The sequence below is a fragment of the Sardina pilchardus genome, chromosome 7 (assembly GCF_963854185.1).
Source record: "Sardina pilchardus chromosome 7, fSarPil1.1, whole genome shotgun sequence".
Lineage (NCBI taxonomy): Eukaryota > Metazoa > Chordata > Actinopteri > Clupeiformes > Clupeidae > Sardina > Sardina pilchardus.
In genome coordinates, this window is record NC_085000.1 from 4,623,067 (window position 1) to 4,636,100 (window position 13,034).

At 40.0% G+C, this 13,034-nt stretch overlaps 1 protein-coding gene and 1 long non-coding RNA gene across 4 annotated transcripts in view; one reads left to right on the forward strand and one right to left on the reverse strand.

Annotated features, from left to right (window-relative positions):
* The window catches only part of LOC134087127 (uncharacterized), a 377,321-nt gene that overhangs the window by 256,110 nt on the left and 108,177 nt on the right, over window positions 1–13,034 (forward strand). The window lies entirely within an intron of this gene.
* Window positions 106–5,179, reverse strand: pofut1 (protein O-fucosyltransferase 1). 2 transcript variants are annotated; one of them, XM_062540375.1, is made up of 8 exons: window positions 5,030–5,179; window positions 4,619–4,740; window positions 4,121–4,303; window positions 2,489–2,601; window positions 2,192–2,384; window positions 1,740–1,982; window positions 1,503–1,555; window positions 834–967 (listed from the first exon to the last, which is right to left on the reverse strand). In XM_062540375.1, exons 1-8 carry the CDS (start codon window positions 5,163–5,165, stop codon window positions 964–966), a joined length of 1,047 nt encoding a protein of 348 aa, XP_062396359.1. In that variant the 5' UTR covers window positions 5,166–5,179; the 3' UTR covers window positions 834–963. The 2 variants fall into 2 exon arrangements, with proteins under 2 accessions (XP_062396358.1, XP_062396359.1); XM_062540374.1 differs by lacking the exon at window positions 1,503–1,555 and having other exon boundaries at window positions 106–967.

A 13,034-nucleotide genomic window follows, 5' to 3' on the forward strand; every position in this document is an offset into this window, starting at 1 on the left:
AGGTCAAATGATTTTCCATGTAAGCCCAATATGTGAAACAGTTCATCACTGATAGACAGGCTTATTCTTTACAGCTCCCTGGACCAAATGGCAAAGACCAACAGCAGCAGCATCAAGCTCTATAATTAGGGTCTGGAGGATCAGTTACCCTTCTCCCCAGTGGCTCAGATTCCACTGCTAAGGAGAAAGTGCATCCCTCATACCTTCACCCAACCCCCTAAACACCCCCATCCATGGCCTTCTGCATCAAAGGGTTCTTTTCCACCATATTAGGCTTCCAGGATAAACATAATTGACAACAACAGAGTAGTAACAACAACAGAAAAACAAACAAACAAACAAACACAATGTGTCAGGTTCAATAGAATCATCTGAAAATACTGTAACTGCCTATGCATGCAGCAAAAATCTGTAGCTCAGACAGTCTGCAGTAAACTCTTTTAACAACCTAAATAGTCATAATAAAGGGAACGTAAGAGATTATCAGCTGAGCTGGAGATAAATACTGAGATGCGTGCAAAGATCCTGGCTGTGCAAAAACTTGATTAGGAGGACACCTAACATGCTGCTGAGATGGGAAAACAGTGTTTGCTGATATTTGTCCTCCCTTTTCACATTATTCCTAATAAAAAATATATAAATGGCAATCAAGTCCATTATCTTGTTATATCAAAGATCTATAGCTAAATAACTCTCCTTGGTATTCTTCATATGGTATGCAGGCCTATTCTATGCAAAAGAGTCTTTATTGCTTTTGGAAATGTGTGAATATTCACAATTCATCATTCTTTCTTCTTCTCTCTGGGTAGTCCATGCCAAAGAATGAGGAAGGGCGGCCATGGATGTCCCTATCTCGTTTCACAAAGGCAGAGAACGAGGACACACAGTTTCCAATGAAGTGGTCTGCTTGACTCAGGATGTAGAGGTCTACTTGTGCTGTGTCTGGACGCAGACTGACTACCTTCACCTAGGAATAAAAACATGCCCACAGAGAGCCATTAGAAGCAGTCCAATCGTGAAACGTGGAGATGCACAAGACCTATATTAAAAAAGGATTACTTCTGAATTTACGAGCGGTAGCAAAATCTAGGGTGGTCTTTTTTAGTGTCTAACCTATAACATCAAAAAATCTATGGTCTGATATTGATACAGATATTGTATGGTATGCACGTCCATAGTAGTGACATATTTGCACGCGCAACATAGTTAGAAGCGCGTTTGAGATTCAAAATGTTTGCGGAGGCGGAGCTGCACCTGTTAGAATTATGACAGATTAGCACACGTGAGATAACTTTGTTTTTCAAGATAATTCATTGGTCAGTAGTCAGTAGGATTGGTCAGAGGGTGGTAGTTTTTCACGATTTGAGCTATAATACTTAGCACATAACCTGCTCCCAACCAGGTTTGGTTGCGAGCATAAATAAGACACCATGGTGATACAGCGACGCTAAAACAAATCCACTTTCATATGACAGCATACCCTGGCTTTGAGCGCAACATACCTCGCTAACCCACTAATCGAGGTTCGTAGTACACCCCACTGGAGAAGGAAATACTGTAAACAACAGTTTTAAATGATATTACAAATTTTGAAATGGAGTAATTTTTTATATAGCCTAATACAAATTGTATATCACTTTCATTAGTCAGTAGGTGATGACTGGTGTAGCTATTTTGAAACGTATGTTGTGCAAGGTGGAGTGTATTAGAGTCTAGAGTTTTTCCCTATGGAATCTTACATTAGACTTGAAGGTCTTGTGGATCTCTGAACTGTAGGACTCGCTGTCGGTTGCTATGTAGATGGACTGAGCAGAGGTCTTCTTGACCCAGAGTTTGAGAGCTCGTCGGATCTCTGCCAGGTCCGGCAGACACATGGTCATGGTGAGGGGCAGAGCGGTCTGTCGGTCGTAACCTACACACTGTGGAGAAGCCATGAAGTGTGGTCCAGCTTCTCCATTCTGCAGCAGCTTGCAGGCATTTTGCTATGAGGTCCATGTGAGAAATGAAACAGTAGGGAGAGACATAGGAGCATGAGGGCTGGACTTACTTGATTTACATGTCAAAGTGCAAGTGCACAGACATAAACGTGATGACTGCATAAAGAGATGCACGAAGAAAGATATGAGTACAGACAAAAAAAAAATATTATGTCTGTGCCTCATGCTGAACAGTTCACATGAACTCAGCTCACCCAGTCAGAGCCAATCCTGAGGTGGATGCCCACATAGGGTCTGGTTAGGTGAGCAGACATGAGCCCCTCTCCCTCCTGCACCAGGCGGTCTGACCACACCACATATTTCTGAAGGCCAACGTGCTCCTCCAGGACAGGGAACTGGGCAGGAGCTCCCGGCAAGGCCAGCACGGGATGCTCCGAAGGAGGGAACCTGAGAGGGAGAACCAAGAGTATTGTTTAATGCCTTCACAGCAGTCGGTGTTATTCAGAAGGAAGTTCATCACACAGAGAATGACATGCTTTGACTTAATATACCTTTTTATCCAATGAGGCTGAAAATAAGCACCGAAGGACAGGCCACCAAATAGCACAGACTTGTCAAACTCTACACCAATGTGATCCCAGAACGGGCCAAAAGGATTCCCATCCTGAAAGACACACAAATGCAGTAACTTCAAATGACCAACAGATGGCAGTGTTTATCCACTTTCATTTTGTGAGCATTCCATGATGATTCCAAAAAAGGAAAATTAATATTTGACATATTATAGGAATACACCAATTATACCTATAACATTCAGCATTAGGCCTTGCTTGCTCAGCACTTTAGTATGTGGTTTCCTATAAGACACTAAAGTATACTTTCTTGGGATGAGCTGATTGTGAAATTCTGTCAAACTGAATTATAGTGACACTCCACGACGAAATCAGTCACATTGTCCAAATTTTCAAAATCATAGTTATTACGTTTTCAGGAAGGGGCATAATCAACCTTCAAAACGATGGTCTATATCTAATGAATTGAACGTCATATTACTGAAATATAAACATTCAAAGGAGTTGAGTTCCTCTAACTTCCTGCTTCCTCTAACTTTCTCACCTCAAGAAACTCACGTTTTTAGACTAGAAAAGGTCAGTTTTTCGGCGAAATGTATTCACGGCCTTACAGTGTAGACCTCCCACTGTTTCAAAACGAAAAAAAATCCACGATTTTAGCACAAGTGACATAAATGGTCATTTTTCTCAGAAACGTCTGTTGCGACAAGCAACTGGTTTTGCCGTGGAGAGTCACATATGATGCTTAAACAACAGCCACTGGTATCGCCAAATGTCACATTATTGAAACCATCACTAAAGTGTCCTCAGAAGTGTCTTTTTCATTGGCTTTCATATGGGAAATATGTTTCAGTGCCTACTACAAGTCTAGTTCCACCTAATGCTACAGTAAGAAAAGTAAAAAATGTGTCTTAATGAGTGCCCTTCTAGTGTTGAAAATGCAATGCAATGATATCTTTAAAACGGTTTATACTTGGCATTCCTGATGTGTGCCCTTATATTAGAAAATGGTGCCATTAGGGGGTGCTTTCTATGCCGCCCCCACATAACAGTGTTCTAAAGGGTGTTCTTTTATTCATGTGTTTCATCAGGTCCCTTTCCACAGGTGTATTAATCAAGCACCAATTGGTGCTTCATTACAGTATATACACCTGTGGAAAGGGACCTGATGAAACCCATGTATATGACAGGTGAGGAAGCAAAGAGAGGTGCCAAAGTAGGTGCTGCTCTAGTGAATAAAATGGGAAGTGGTGAAGGAAAGATCATCCCAATTAGCAATACTCTGGGGAGGTCTCCTAATAAAGACACAAACATGCTGCATTACCTGCCAGAATTAAAAATAATAATAATAAAAAAAAAACTGGTTACATTATATTCAGTAAACCATCTTTGTATGCAGATAGCAGGCTAAGCAATGTTATGATGTTTAGTGTAGCAGAGGTCTTGTTACTGGTTTATTTTGATTTCCTGATATAATGTTAATTTTCATGACAAATTCAATTTCATACTTGATTGGCTATCCTTTTTCACTATCCTCTTCATTTTTCCACCCCTAGCTGCCCATCAAACAGCCACCACTGAGAGTGTTGTGTTGTGTCCCACACATCTCACCTTCATGGGGCAAGTCTTCTGGTCAGGGCTCCTTTGGGCGGCCGACTCAAAGCAGTATGCCATCCTTTGGCCCGGAGGCCAGTGTTTGGGCGCCAGCTTCTCCATGAAGTCCTCCAAGCTCACCACTCTGTGGTATAGACTCAGAGGCTCCAGCTGGAAGAACTCCCTGTACGGGACATGGACCTGCCGCAAAAATTGACCAGTTTGTATATTAGGAACGTTTCACAGCTCTCTATTTCACATTAGAACATGTTAACAGACATTGCTCACAATTTCAATTTGCTTGTGATGCACCTTGTGCATTCTCGACCAAAACAAGTGAGTAAACAAATAACTTAGACTACAACATAAAATAAAATCTTCAATAATGCATGGTTCCTCAGACTGGCAACCCCACATGACAAATATTTCGAATCCTTCCTTGACAACTGAATTTGATAACCTACCCTAGGCCTCTGGGCACATGAAGAGAGGGGTGCTCGGGCTTGTGTTGCTTACATTAGTGTATGGCGGCGCGTGATGTCGGTAAACAATCCAGGGGGGGACCGCGAGCGTTCGATTCAGCAGTTTAGCAAAGGCCAACGACCCTAGAAAGTGGTCCGCCTGATTGCCGAATCGGCCTGTCACACAAAGCAATACATACACTCACAAATGACAAGTTAACGGCATCGCGACACACAAAATAAATAGCCTACCGCTAATGTTATCTTAAACTTGCAATGCAGTAGGCTAGGCTAGGCTCGAGTTTATCAACATTCTAAAACTAAATGGGCTAATCCAGAGCCAAATCCATGGAGTCAAACATTGCTGAGTGAGATTTTAAGCCTGGTCTGAAGTTAGTTACAATGCTGAATGATCAGAGCTACAATGTTACATTAGCATTATGTTAAGTATCAGAGGTCTGGTTACCCATGCATGGACAATACAGAATGTATCCATTTTCATCCCACTTTATTGTTGCGGCATCCGTCCAAATATGTGGAAAGACTACTGTACATAACGAGATTAAAACGCAAAGTTTAAACTCTCCCCATTTAGCCGCCATTGCAGATCATCCACGATCCCAGAATGCATTGCCATATGGGGTTTATTTAACTCTTTGCATTCCGACAGTGTTTGGGACAACTGTCTGGGGAATCTTGACTAGAGGGTAGTGAAGCAAACTTAAAACTGAAGAAAATTCTAGGTATCACCTTCGAATAACCTGCCAACTGTCTATTAGTGGTGAAGTTTAACTTAAACGTTTCCGTCTATATATAGCCTAGGCTATATTGACCTGTATTTGGCTACTGACTGCAAAGAAATTGGATTGCCAAATGCAGAGACGTCTATTTGCTGTTTCACCAAACACCAAAGTAATGCAATCAATCTTCCTAGTTTGTGAGCAATAGACGGTCATTTATTCGTTACAAAAGTTTCGCATATTATACATGTTATTTGAACAGTGATCCATCTAAGAGTCATTAACGCGATTCGCGAATTGATGACACATGTTCTACAGACGGCATGTTTGTTTATTGTTATAAATAGGCTACTATTGTTGCATTTGATGTGCATGCAGAAGCTGCTCATGCATAGCCAAACTTATTTGAAAATAAAGTGGATTCGAAGAGGAATAACAGCAGCCAAAAAAAAGACAAGTTAGTAATCATGTTCAGGATTTCAAATAAGCACCAGTTGCACCAGTTTTAGCCCTATTTTATTTAGGCTATTTATTTATTTTTTATGTATTTATTGTCTTACTTACTATCAAGAAATGGGGTTATAATAACGTAGCACAACATCCATAATAAAACTAGCCTACTGGATGTTTTAATCAAACCAATGTTTGAATAGTAGGACCCAAAATAGGCAAGCTTATTCCATTTTAAAGTCCTTATGCCAAATGCTGTCTAAAAGTCAGTCACATGTTGATCATCAATGGTAACTACAATGATAACAAGATATAGATGAAACAGTGCTTACATTTACTCAGAGGGTCTGTCATTAAAGACTTCATTAGTAGCGACATGTGTGTGCAACGTGTTGTATAACACAGACATGTGGTGAAAAGTGTTCTTAGCCTGGTTTTATTTAGTTCCTCTCTCTCTCCCTCTCTCTCTCTCTCTCTCTCTCTCTCTCTCTCTCTCTCTCTCTCTCTATCTATCTATGTGTGTGTGTGTGTGTGTGTGTGTCTGTGTGTGTCTGTGTGTGTCTGTGTGTGTGTGTGTGTGTGTGTGTGTGTGTGTGTGTGTGTGTGTATGTGTGTTGAACTGGAGGCTGTTACGTGTGTGTGTGGAGGTTGTTATCAGAACATTTTCCATCATTGGTTCAATCAGCAGGGACATATATGTTGACAGTGTTCCTTCCCCAGGACTGTACATTAACCTTGCTTCACATGCATCCTGGGTAAAGGTTATCTGAGGTTATATGTGATTGTAGTAAACAAAAACAGGGAACCGAGTGCAGATGTCTGTGATGCCTTGCTGGAGTTAATTGAGTGATAATTGTTTAATTAGCTTTTATTGCAGCAGCATTTAATGCATCCAGACACTGCAAATGTAAGAATTAGAGGTGAACAACGCATACAGTATATGAATCATTCATATCTCAGTAGAAGTACACATGCATAGAAACATACACACATATGTACAAGCGTCCACACATACTTTGTGACTTTTCAAAATGAAACCTGATGACACATGTGTGAGTGTGCTGAATACTTTATGAAGTAGGTTAATTCCTCATCGGAATGAGGCCTGGTCAATTGCTACCAGGTTGTGGAGTCGAATGGTTGGAAGGCTTTGGTTGGCTGACTGTTATAGATTTTTTTTTTTCTGTCTCTCCGTCTTGCAAAGAAGAGAGAAGGTTCAAAGCCCACACCCACTCCTCAGTCAACACATCCTGCAGCATTTTTCTTTACTTGTTTTGCTTTTCATTTCATTTCTCTTTTCGTTTCCCTCCATTTCTTGCTTTCTTTGTTTCTTTTCTCTTTCTCTCTCTCTCTTTCTTCTTCTGTCTGCCTCCTTCTTTGCTTTCATTCCTTCTTTTCCTCTCTTGTTCTGTCCCATCCCCCACGCTCCGAGTCTCGCGCACACAGTTTTTCATTGTTAGAGATGACAGCAGTGATAACAATGCAAAGCACCGCTCAACTCTCTCACTGCAGTTTTGAAACTTCCTTCAGGTGGGAGACTGAATCAGATCCCTTAAAGGGCATGACAGAAGTTAAAGAAAAAACACACACCATGTTTCTACTTCAAGCTCTTGCTTTCTGTTGAGAGAAGACATTTGTTTAAATCTTATTAAAGTGATTCAAAAGCAGACATGCAATTACTGCACATTCAAGAAAATAAAATAAACTGCTGTTAACTCCTAAAATGTTAGCATGCAAATAATCCCTCTTATCACAGACAGCACATCTCAGTTTCAGTCTCTCTATTTCCATGATCCATTATTCCGATCACCCATTTGTGAGATGGTTTTATCCAAGGAAATTGTGTGTAACATTTACATTACCCTATGCAGATGGCTGAAGCAGAAGGCAAATTGTCAGACCACAGTGCATGTGATACAATATAAACCTATATATGTGCGCTAACAGATACAGAGGCACAGATCCAGATCAAGAGAGACCAGATGCAGCACAACATTTTGGTTCTACTTCAGTGGTTTAATACGGCAGGAGCTGATTAGTAAAGAATCGGGATTGTCCCCTCATGCAAGTAATTGGAGAATGAGGTAATAAGATGCTAGAATAAGTTGGTACAACATGATATTTTTTTTATAGAGTGAGGTTAAATAAATACCCCATTATCAAAACATGATCAGTGTAAGCAAGCAGGCAATAAGGATTCCTAACTGCAATAGTTGCAATTTGCAGAGCTGAAAGGACTTTCAGCCTTTTATAACTTGGAGGTGGATGATCTTTCATCCAAAGATTTCTGTAAATGCTGGATACACTGGGTCCCATTCTAACCTAAATCCATGGTAAAAGCGCAGTACATTTATGGGCCATGATTAGAGTAAAACTAAATGTAGCATTTGTAATAAATAAATAGCATAACTAAATCTAGGCTTATAACATAAAAGGATAGCTTAACTTTTGACAAAGAGATGTGATTATGTGGTTATGGATGAAAGGTGAATATATCAATCAGAAGTGCCTCTTAAAAACTATTAAACCTTCTTTCAGACAACAGCTCAATCTACATCCAGCATGGTTTGGTCTTTAAAAATGTGTACTTTTGCAACTACTCTCTCCTATAACTAATCTATAATCTTTGGCAGCACTCATGTGAAGGTTGTGACGTCGACGAGTTTAAGGGGAAACACCAGGTCCACCCTTGCACCTTATCAGTCCAGGACAGATTCGGAATGTAGACCACCCTGCGTGTGATACCAGTGAGCACTGAATACCTACTGGGCTACCCAACCCTGCGAACAGTCCTCACTCCCATCTCTGTCGGTCTACTCCCTGACCCTCCCTATACCTTTCAGCTCTCTCATATGCAAAGCTTGCAAAAATTGCCATTGCACACGTGCTCACATATCTTTAACTTCCACATGGGGTGTCACCCAGATACTCCGCTACAATGCCAATGGGACAACCCTGTGCTAAACTGTGGTGATTTGTCTAGAAGGTTCTGCTTCATTTTTTTTTTTTAATTTTCATTTTTTTACACCAGTAGATAGGAATTTTGAAACAACACAATGTAGTTATTTTACCTCAAAATAATTGCTTCACTTCTTTTGTTGATACATGGACTCATATTAGGCAATTGTGTCTCTGTTACCCAGAATGCCTGGTATTGTACTGTGTAGCTGCCTTGTTCCGACCAGAGACATGACCCTTATTTTTTTGGCAGTTTTTAGTGCAATTTGTAACCCCCTTTGCACTAAATGGGTACCAATGGGCCCAAATTCAAATGCTGGGCAAAGTATAAAGCCAGTCTTCACAAAGTTCTTGGCAAACTAACACAATCATGTAGCTTGAGACAGCTTTTAGTTGGTCCACCGCTGTTTATACTTAGGATCGTTCTCACGGTATTACATTTTCTAATAGAAATTGTGTAGTTATTAAGCAAGCTTTAGTTAGACTTTAGACTTTGCACTTTGCCCAGGATTTAAATCAGGGCCCATTGTGTCACTTTAAAGTGAAACAATTACTGCAACGGTGCTTTGATTCTGCCATTTCTCTTGTATTCTTTCTTGGCAGTCAGTTTATAGACAAGTTGTAGACAAGTTGAACTCCTTTGCTTTATAGTTATGATCTATAGCTGCCATCTTAACGGGTTTGATAATGGTCACAATTTATCTGGTTCGTTGGTGATAAAATTTCTGTTAAAGCTGAGATGTTTTATGTTGTAAGTTGCTTGGGACAAAATTGTCTGCTAAATTTCATAACCCTAACCATAACCAAATAAAGAGAAGGAGGAAAACATTCGACGACTGACAAAGGTGAGATAATTGGTAGAAGTCAGAGGTGAGGCAGAGGCAGAACTAATTTAAAAGAATCTATAATAAAAAGACAGATCTACAGTTTATTTGTCTAACGTGACAATTACTTCTATCAATGAGAACTGCAGATGCTCATTTCTGGAGACCACATCTTTCCCCATGAATGGGGAGAGACCAAACTAGATGTGTCTCTTGTGTTATTTTCAGTTTCAGCATCATCCTGTGCAAGGGGTTTAACCACAGAGTGGAAACCAAGTAAAGCCTTACCCGGAAATGGATGGCAAAATGGGAAAAGTACAAACCTGATGAGACTCTGTATCGTTTACATAACAAAACCCCAATGAAAGCCATGGGGGAAATGACAGAGTTGTGAGTGGTGCATATGCGTGGAGCCAGGGATGCTTCTGCTTTCACACACTCTCTGTTGCTGATGATGACTCGCTTGGTGGTTTCACTGTGCGTCTAAGCTGTTTATCACCAACCTCTGGTAACATAAACGTCCCATCTGTTTTTAACCAAACACGTAAAACGGCCCCAGCCCATTCCCCACCAGTCTGGTACTTGGTACAGAGAAGGAGCCACCACTTTGCTTTTTTTCCCCGGCTTTGCATCATTCGGGTGGCAAGGAAATACAGTCCAGATGTGTACAAATCATCCCTGTGACTAATTGCCATTGTTGTCATCGATGCCTCTCTTACATGGCTTTTTTGTTTTCTGTGATGGCAGGTCAGGCTTTTGCAAGTGTTGGGTTCTGCTTAGTAATTGAGAGGAGGCAGGGGGAGAGAGAGGGAGAAGAGAGAGAGGGAGAAGAGAGGAAGAGGTAAACTGGGATGACACTGGAAACTGTTTGAGATTAGACTACTGGCTGTGCCCAAGTAAATAGCTGCAGATGTTCCTAAAATGCCCACCAAACTGTGTCTATCTTATTTAAAAACATCCTCTCTGTTTCTCTGTGTTTACCACTCTGTTTCTTCTACTTTTTGACATAATGGTATTCGTTCTCAAAAATGGTGAAAGCCAGTGTTAATCAGACCTAATTAAGCAGTGGTCAGAGAGTCATAGAGGATGGGCAGAACTTTGAAACACACTCTGCTCTTGTTCTTAATGGCTTTTTTTTTACAAGCTTCTGAGATGGCGAGTGAGGTTGGGTTGGGGCGGAGGGGGTGGGAAGGGCAGTAAGGCAACCAGACAGGCAGGCATGGGGCAGTTCCGGTGCTGTGCAACATTTCAGCGGGTATTGAGGTACTTTAAAATCAATCTGGAGCTTCCAAATAACAGACCACCATTACGCCGCAATCAGACCAAATGGTCTGACCACAGTGCTCTAAAAAATAGGAAACAAATAAATAAACAAGCATATAATGAAAGAAGACTCGCGCTTTCATGCCTGCACATTGTTTCCCCATTTTCTGAATGTGCTTCCATTTAAATATTCTTTGGTCTTGGTTTGAGAAGGAGAAAGTAGCGCTAACAATTTAATCACACAATGTGGGGCAGTGGTGTCTTACTGAAGTCATATTTTGAGACTGTAAGATATGAGAACTGATGGCCAACCACTTGCGAATAACAGTGATTTATCAAATGTCAGTGCAGTCAATGTATTTATCACATATCACCACTGGTTAGCATTAAGAAATTCATGATCATTCATAAGCAAACATCAGGAATATCAGTTGGTAGACATCATTCCATCAGTTAGTCATTTCCAAACACTGTAAACACGATGAGGTGTCATCTCTTAACCTTGTACTTTTGCCTGTGTGTACCACTTACTAAGTGTCTGGAAAAAAAACAATCCTTTGATACAGGCGTGCAATATTAACAAATATACTGATTCTTAATATTGGGGACTCTCCCTCTGTTTCCCCAAGCTGCTCTGTTTCCATATACCTGCTGTGAAAGTCAAACTGGTTTAGATTTTCACTAACCATTAACTTTCCCCTGTTGAACAATAGCTTTGCAAGTTAATTATTATGTTTCACATTTATATATGGCCACTGCTAGATTACTGTAGCTACATATATCGAGATATGGTTCAGGAAAGAGTATAAGGTATTTTGACATACGTAGCATGTCCTTACCAGTTACTGTAAATAAAACAAACAAACAAAAAACAATAACATGATGATGCAATTTAGATGTGCCATTTTCTTATATCCCCTCGCAGTTTAAGTGTGTGATGAAATACTCTCTGTGCGTTTTTAACAGTTCACAAGAGCATTTTAATGCTACAAAGTCTGACAGTCAGTGGGTGAGATATAGAGATAAATCAATGGAAAAACACACCAACAACCAAAAGGAAACAGAGAGCATAACACTGCCTTTTAATTTATCTCTTTGATAGAAGTGACTAGTTAGAAATGTTATTCTGAATAGCTATTGATTAGCCACTTTGTTGTCCAGCTTTCGAAGTCCTGGGTGTAACACTTCATTTAGTCAAAAGATTTCTGGGGATGTTGGGCAAACAAATATATATATATATATATATATATATATATTTGTTTAAAACTTATGATGATGAAGGCAAACAACTGACATCATATTCCTCTTTAAATTGAGGTTTTCCCTTTATCTTGTTCTTTACAATAAAAGGGAATGGCCAATACTACTAAGTTCAAGGGGGATGAGCTGAGAACTGGCGCTTACAGCACTGCAGAACTGCACAGGAGAAGCAGGCATGCTCTTTGCATAACACAACATGTTTATGCCATACCAGAGGGGAACTCAATTTTTGGACCATGTCTTACTAAAGATCACATACATAAGCCATCCAATTCTAATCATGGTGATCCAAATGCTTGGAAAACAAAGTGAGACAAATTGTTGCAAAACAAAGGGAAAAAACACAGAAATTGTTAGGAGACATTGGAGTTTTATTTGGCAATTATCTGCCTTTATGTATGATTTCAGCTGTGCTGTATAAAACAACATTAAACGCGTTGTCTGAAGGTGCGATTAATTTGTTAGAACTAAATGCCATGAGCATCACAGCTTTGAAAAAGCTCATTTCCGTTTCACTCTTGTTTAGAATGGGCGACGAAATATTTTCAGACGGACACGAAAAAAAAAACAGTTGATGTCTGAACATCTAGAAATGCATTGCATTAATGATGTTTTTAAAGTCCACAGTGGAAATGGTTCTCACGTGCGTATCCCCCAGTTGCATTAGGCGGCTCAGGAAAAAAATATGGCAGAACTTTTTTAATTGATCTAACTTGTCTGGGAAATATCATGTAACGAATATTTCTATAATAATCTATAGAAAACAAAATAGATCAAAAATAACTTTTCAGAGCACATGAACCTATTCTCTTGACCAACCTCTCAAACAAAACAAAAAAACATTTCGTTAGAAACTACCTGATGTTATTAGTCCACAAGATGAATAGGTGTCCTCCTATTGTGAATTGCTTTGAAACTCTCACTAATTCCAAAAATCTGAAATCTCATGATATGATTACCATCCTATCACGCGTTG

Excerpts from the sequence above, each read along its gene's own strand:
- pofut1 (XM_062540374.1), bottom strand. The coding sequence starts at position 5,165 with ATGGCGGCTAAATGGGGAGAGTTTAAACTTTGCGTTTTAATCTCGTTA. Across the intron at positions 4,741-5,029 it reads TCTGTATTGTCCATGCATGG|GCCGATTCGGCAATCAGGCG; the intron begins GTAACCAGACCT and ends TTTGTGTGACAG. Across the intron at positions 968-1,739 it reads ACAAGACCTTCAAGTCTAAT|GTGAAGGTAGTCAGTCTGCG; the intron begins GTAAGATTCCAT and ends TTTTATTCCTAG.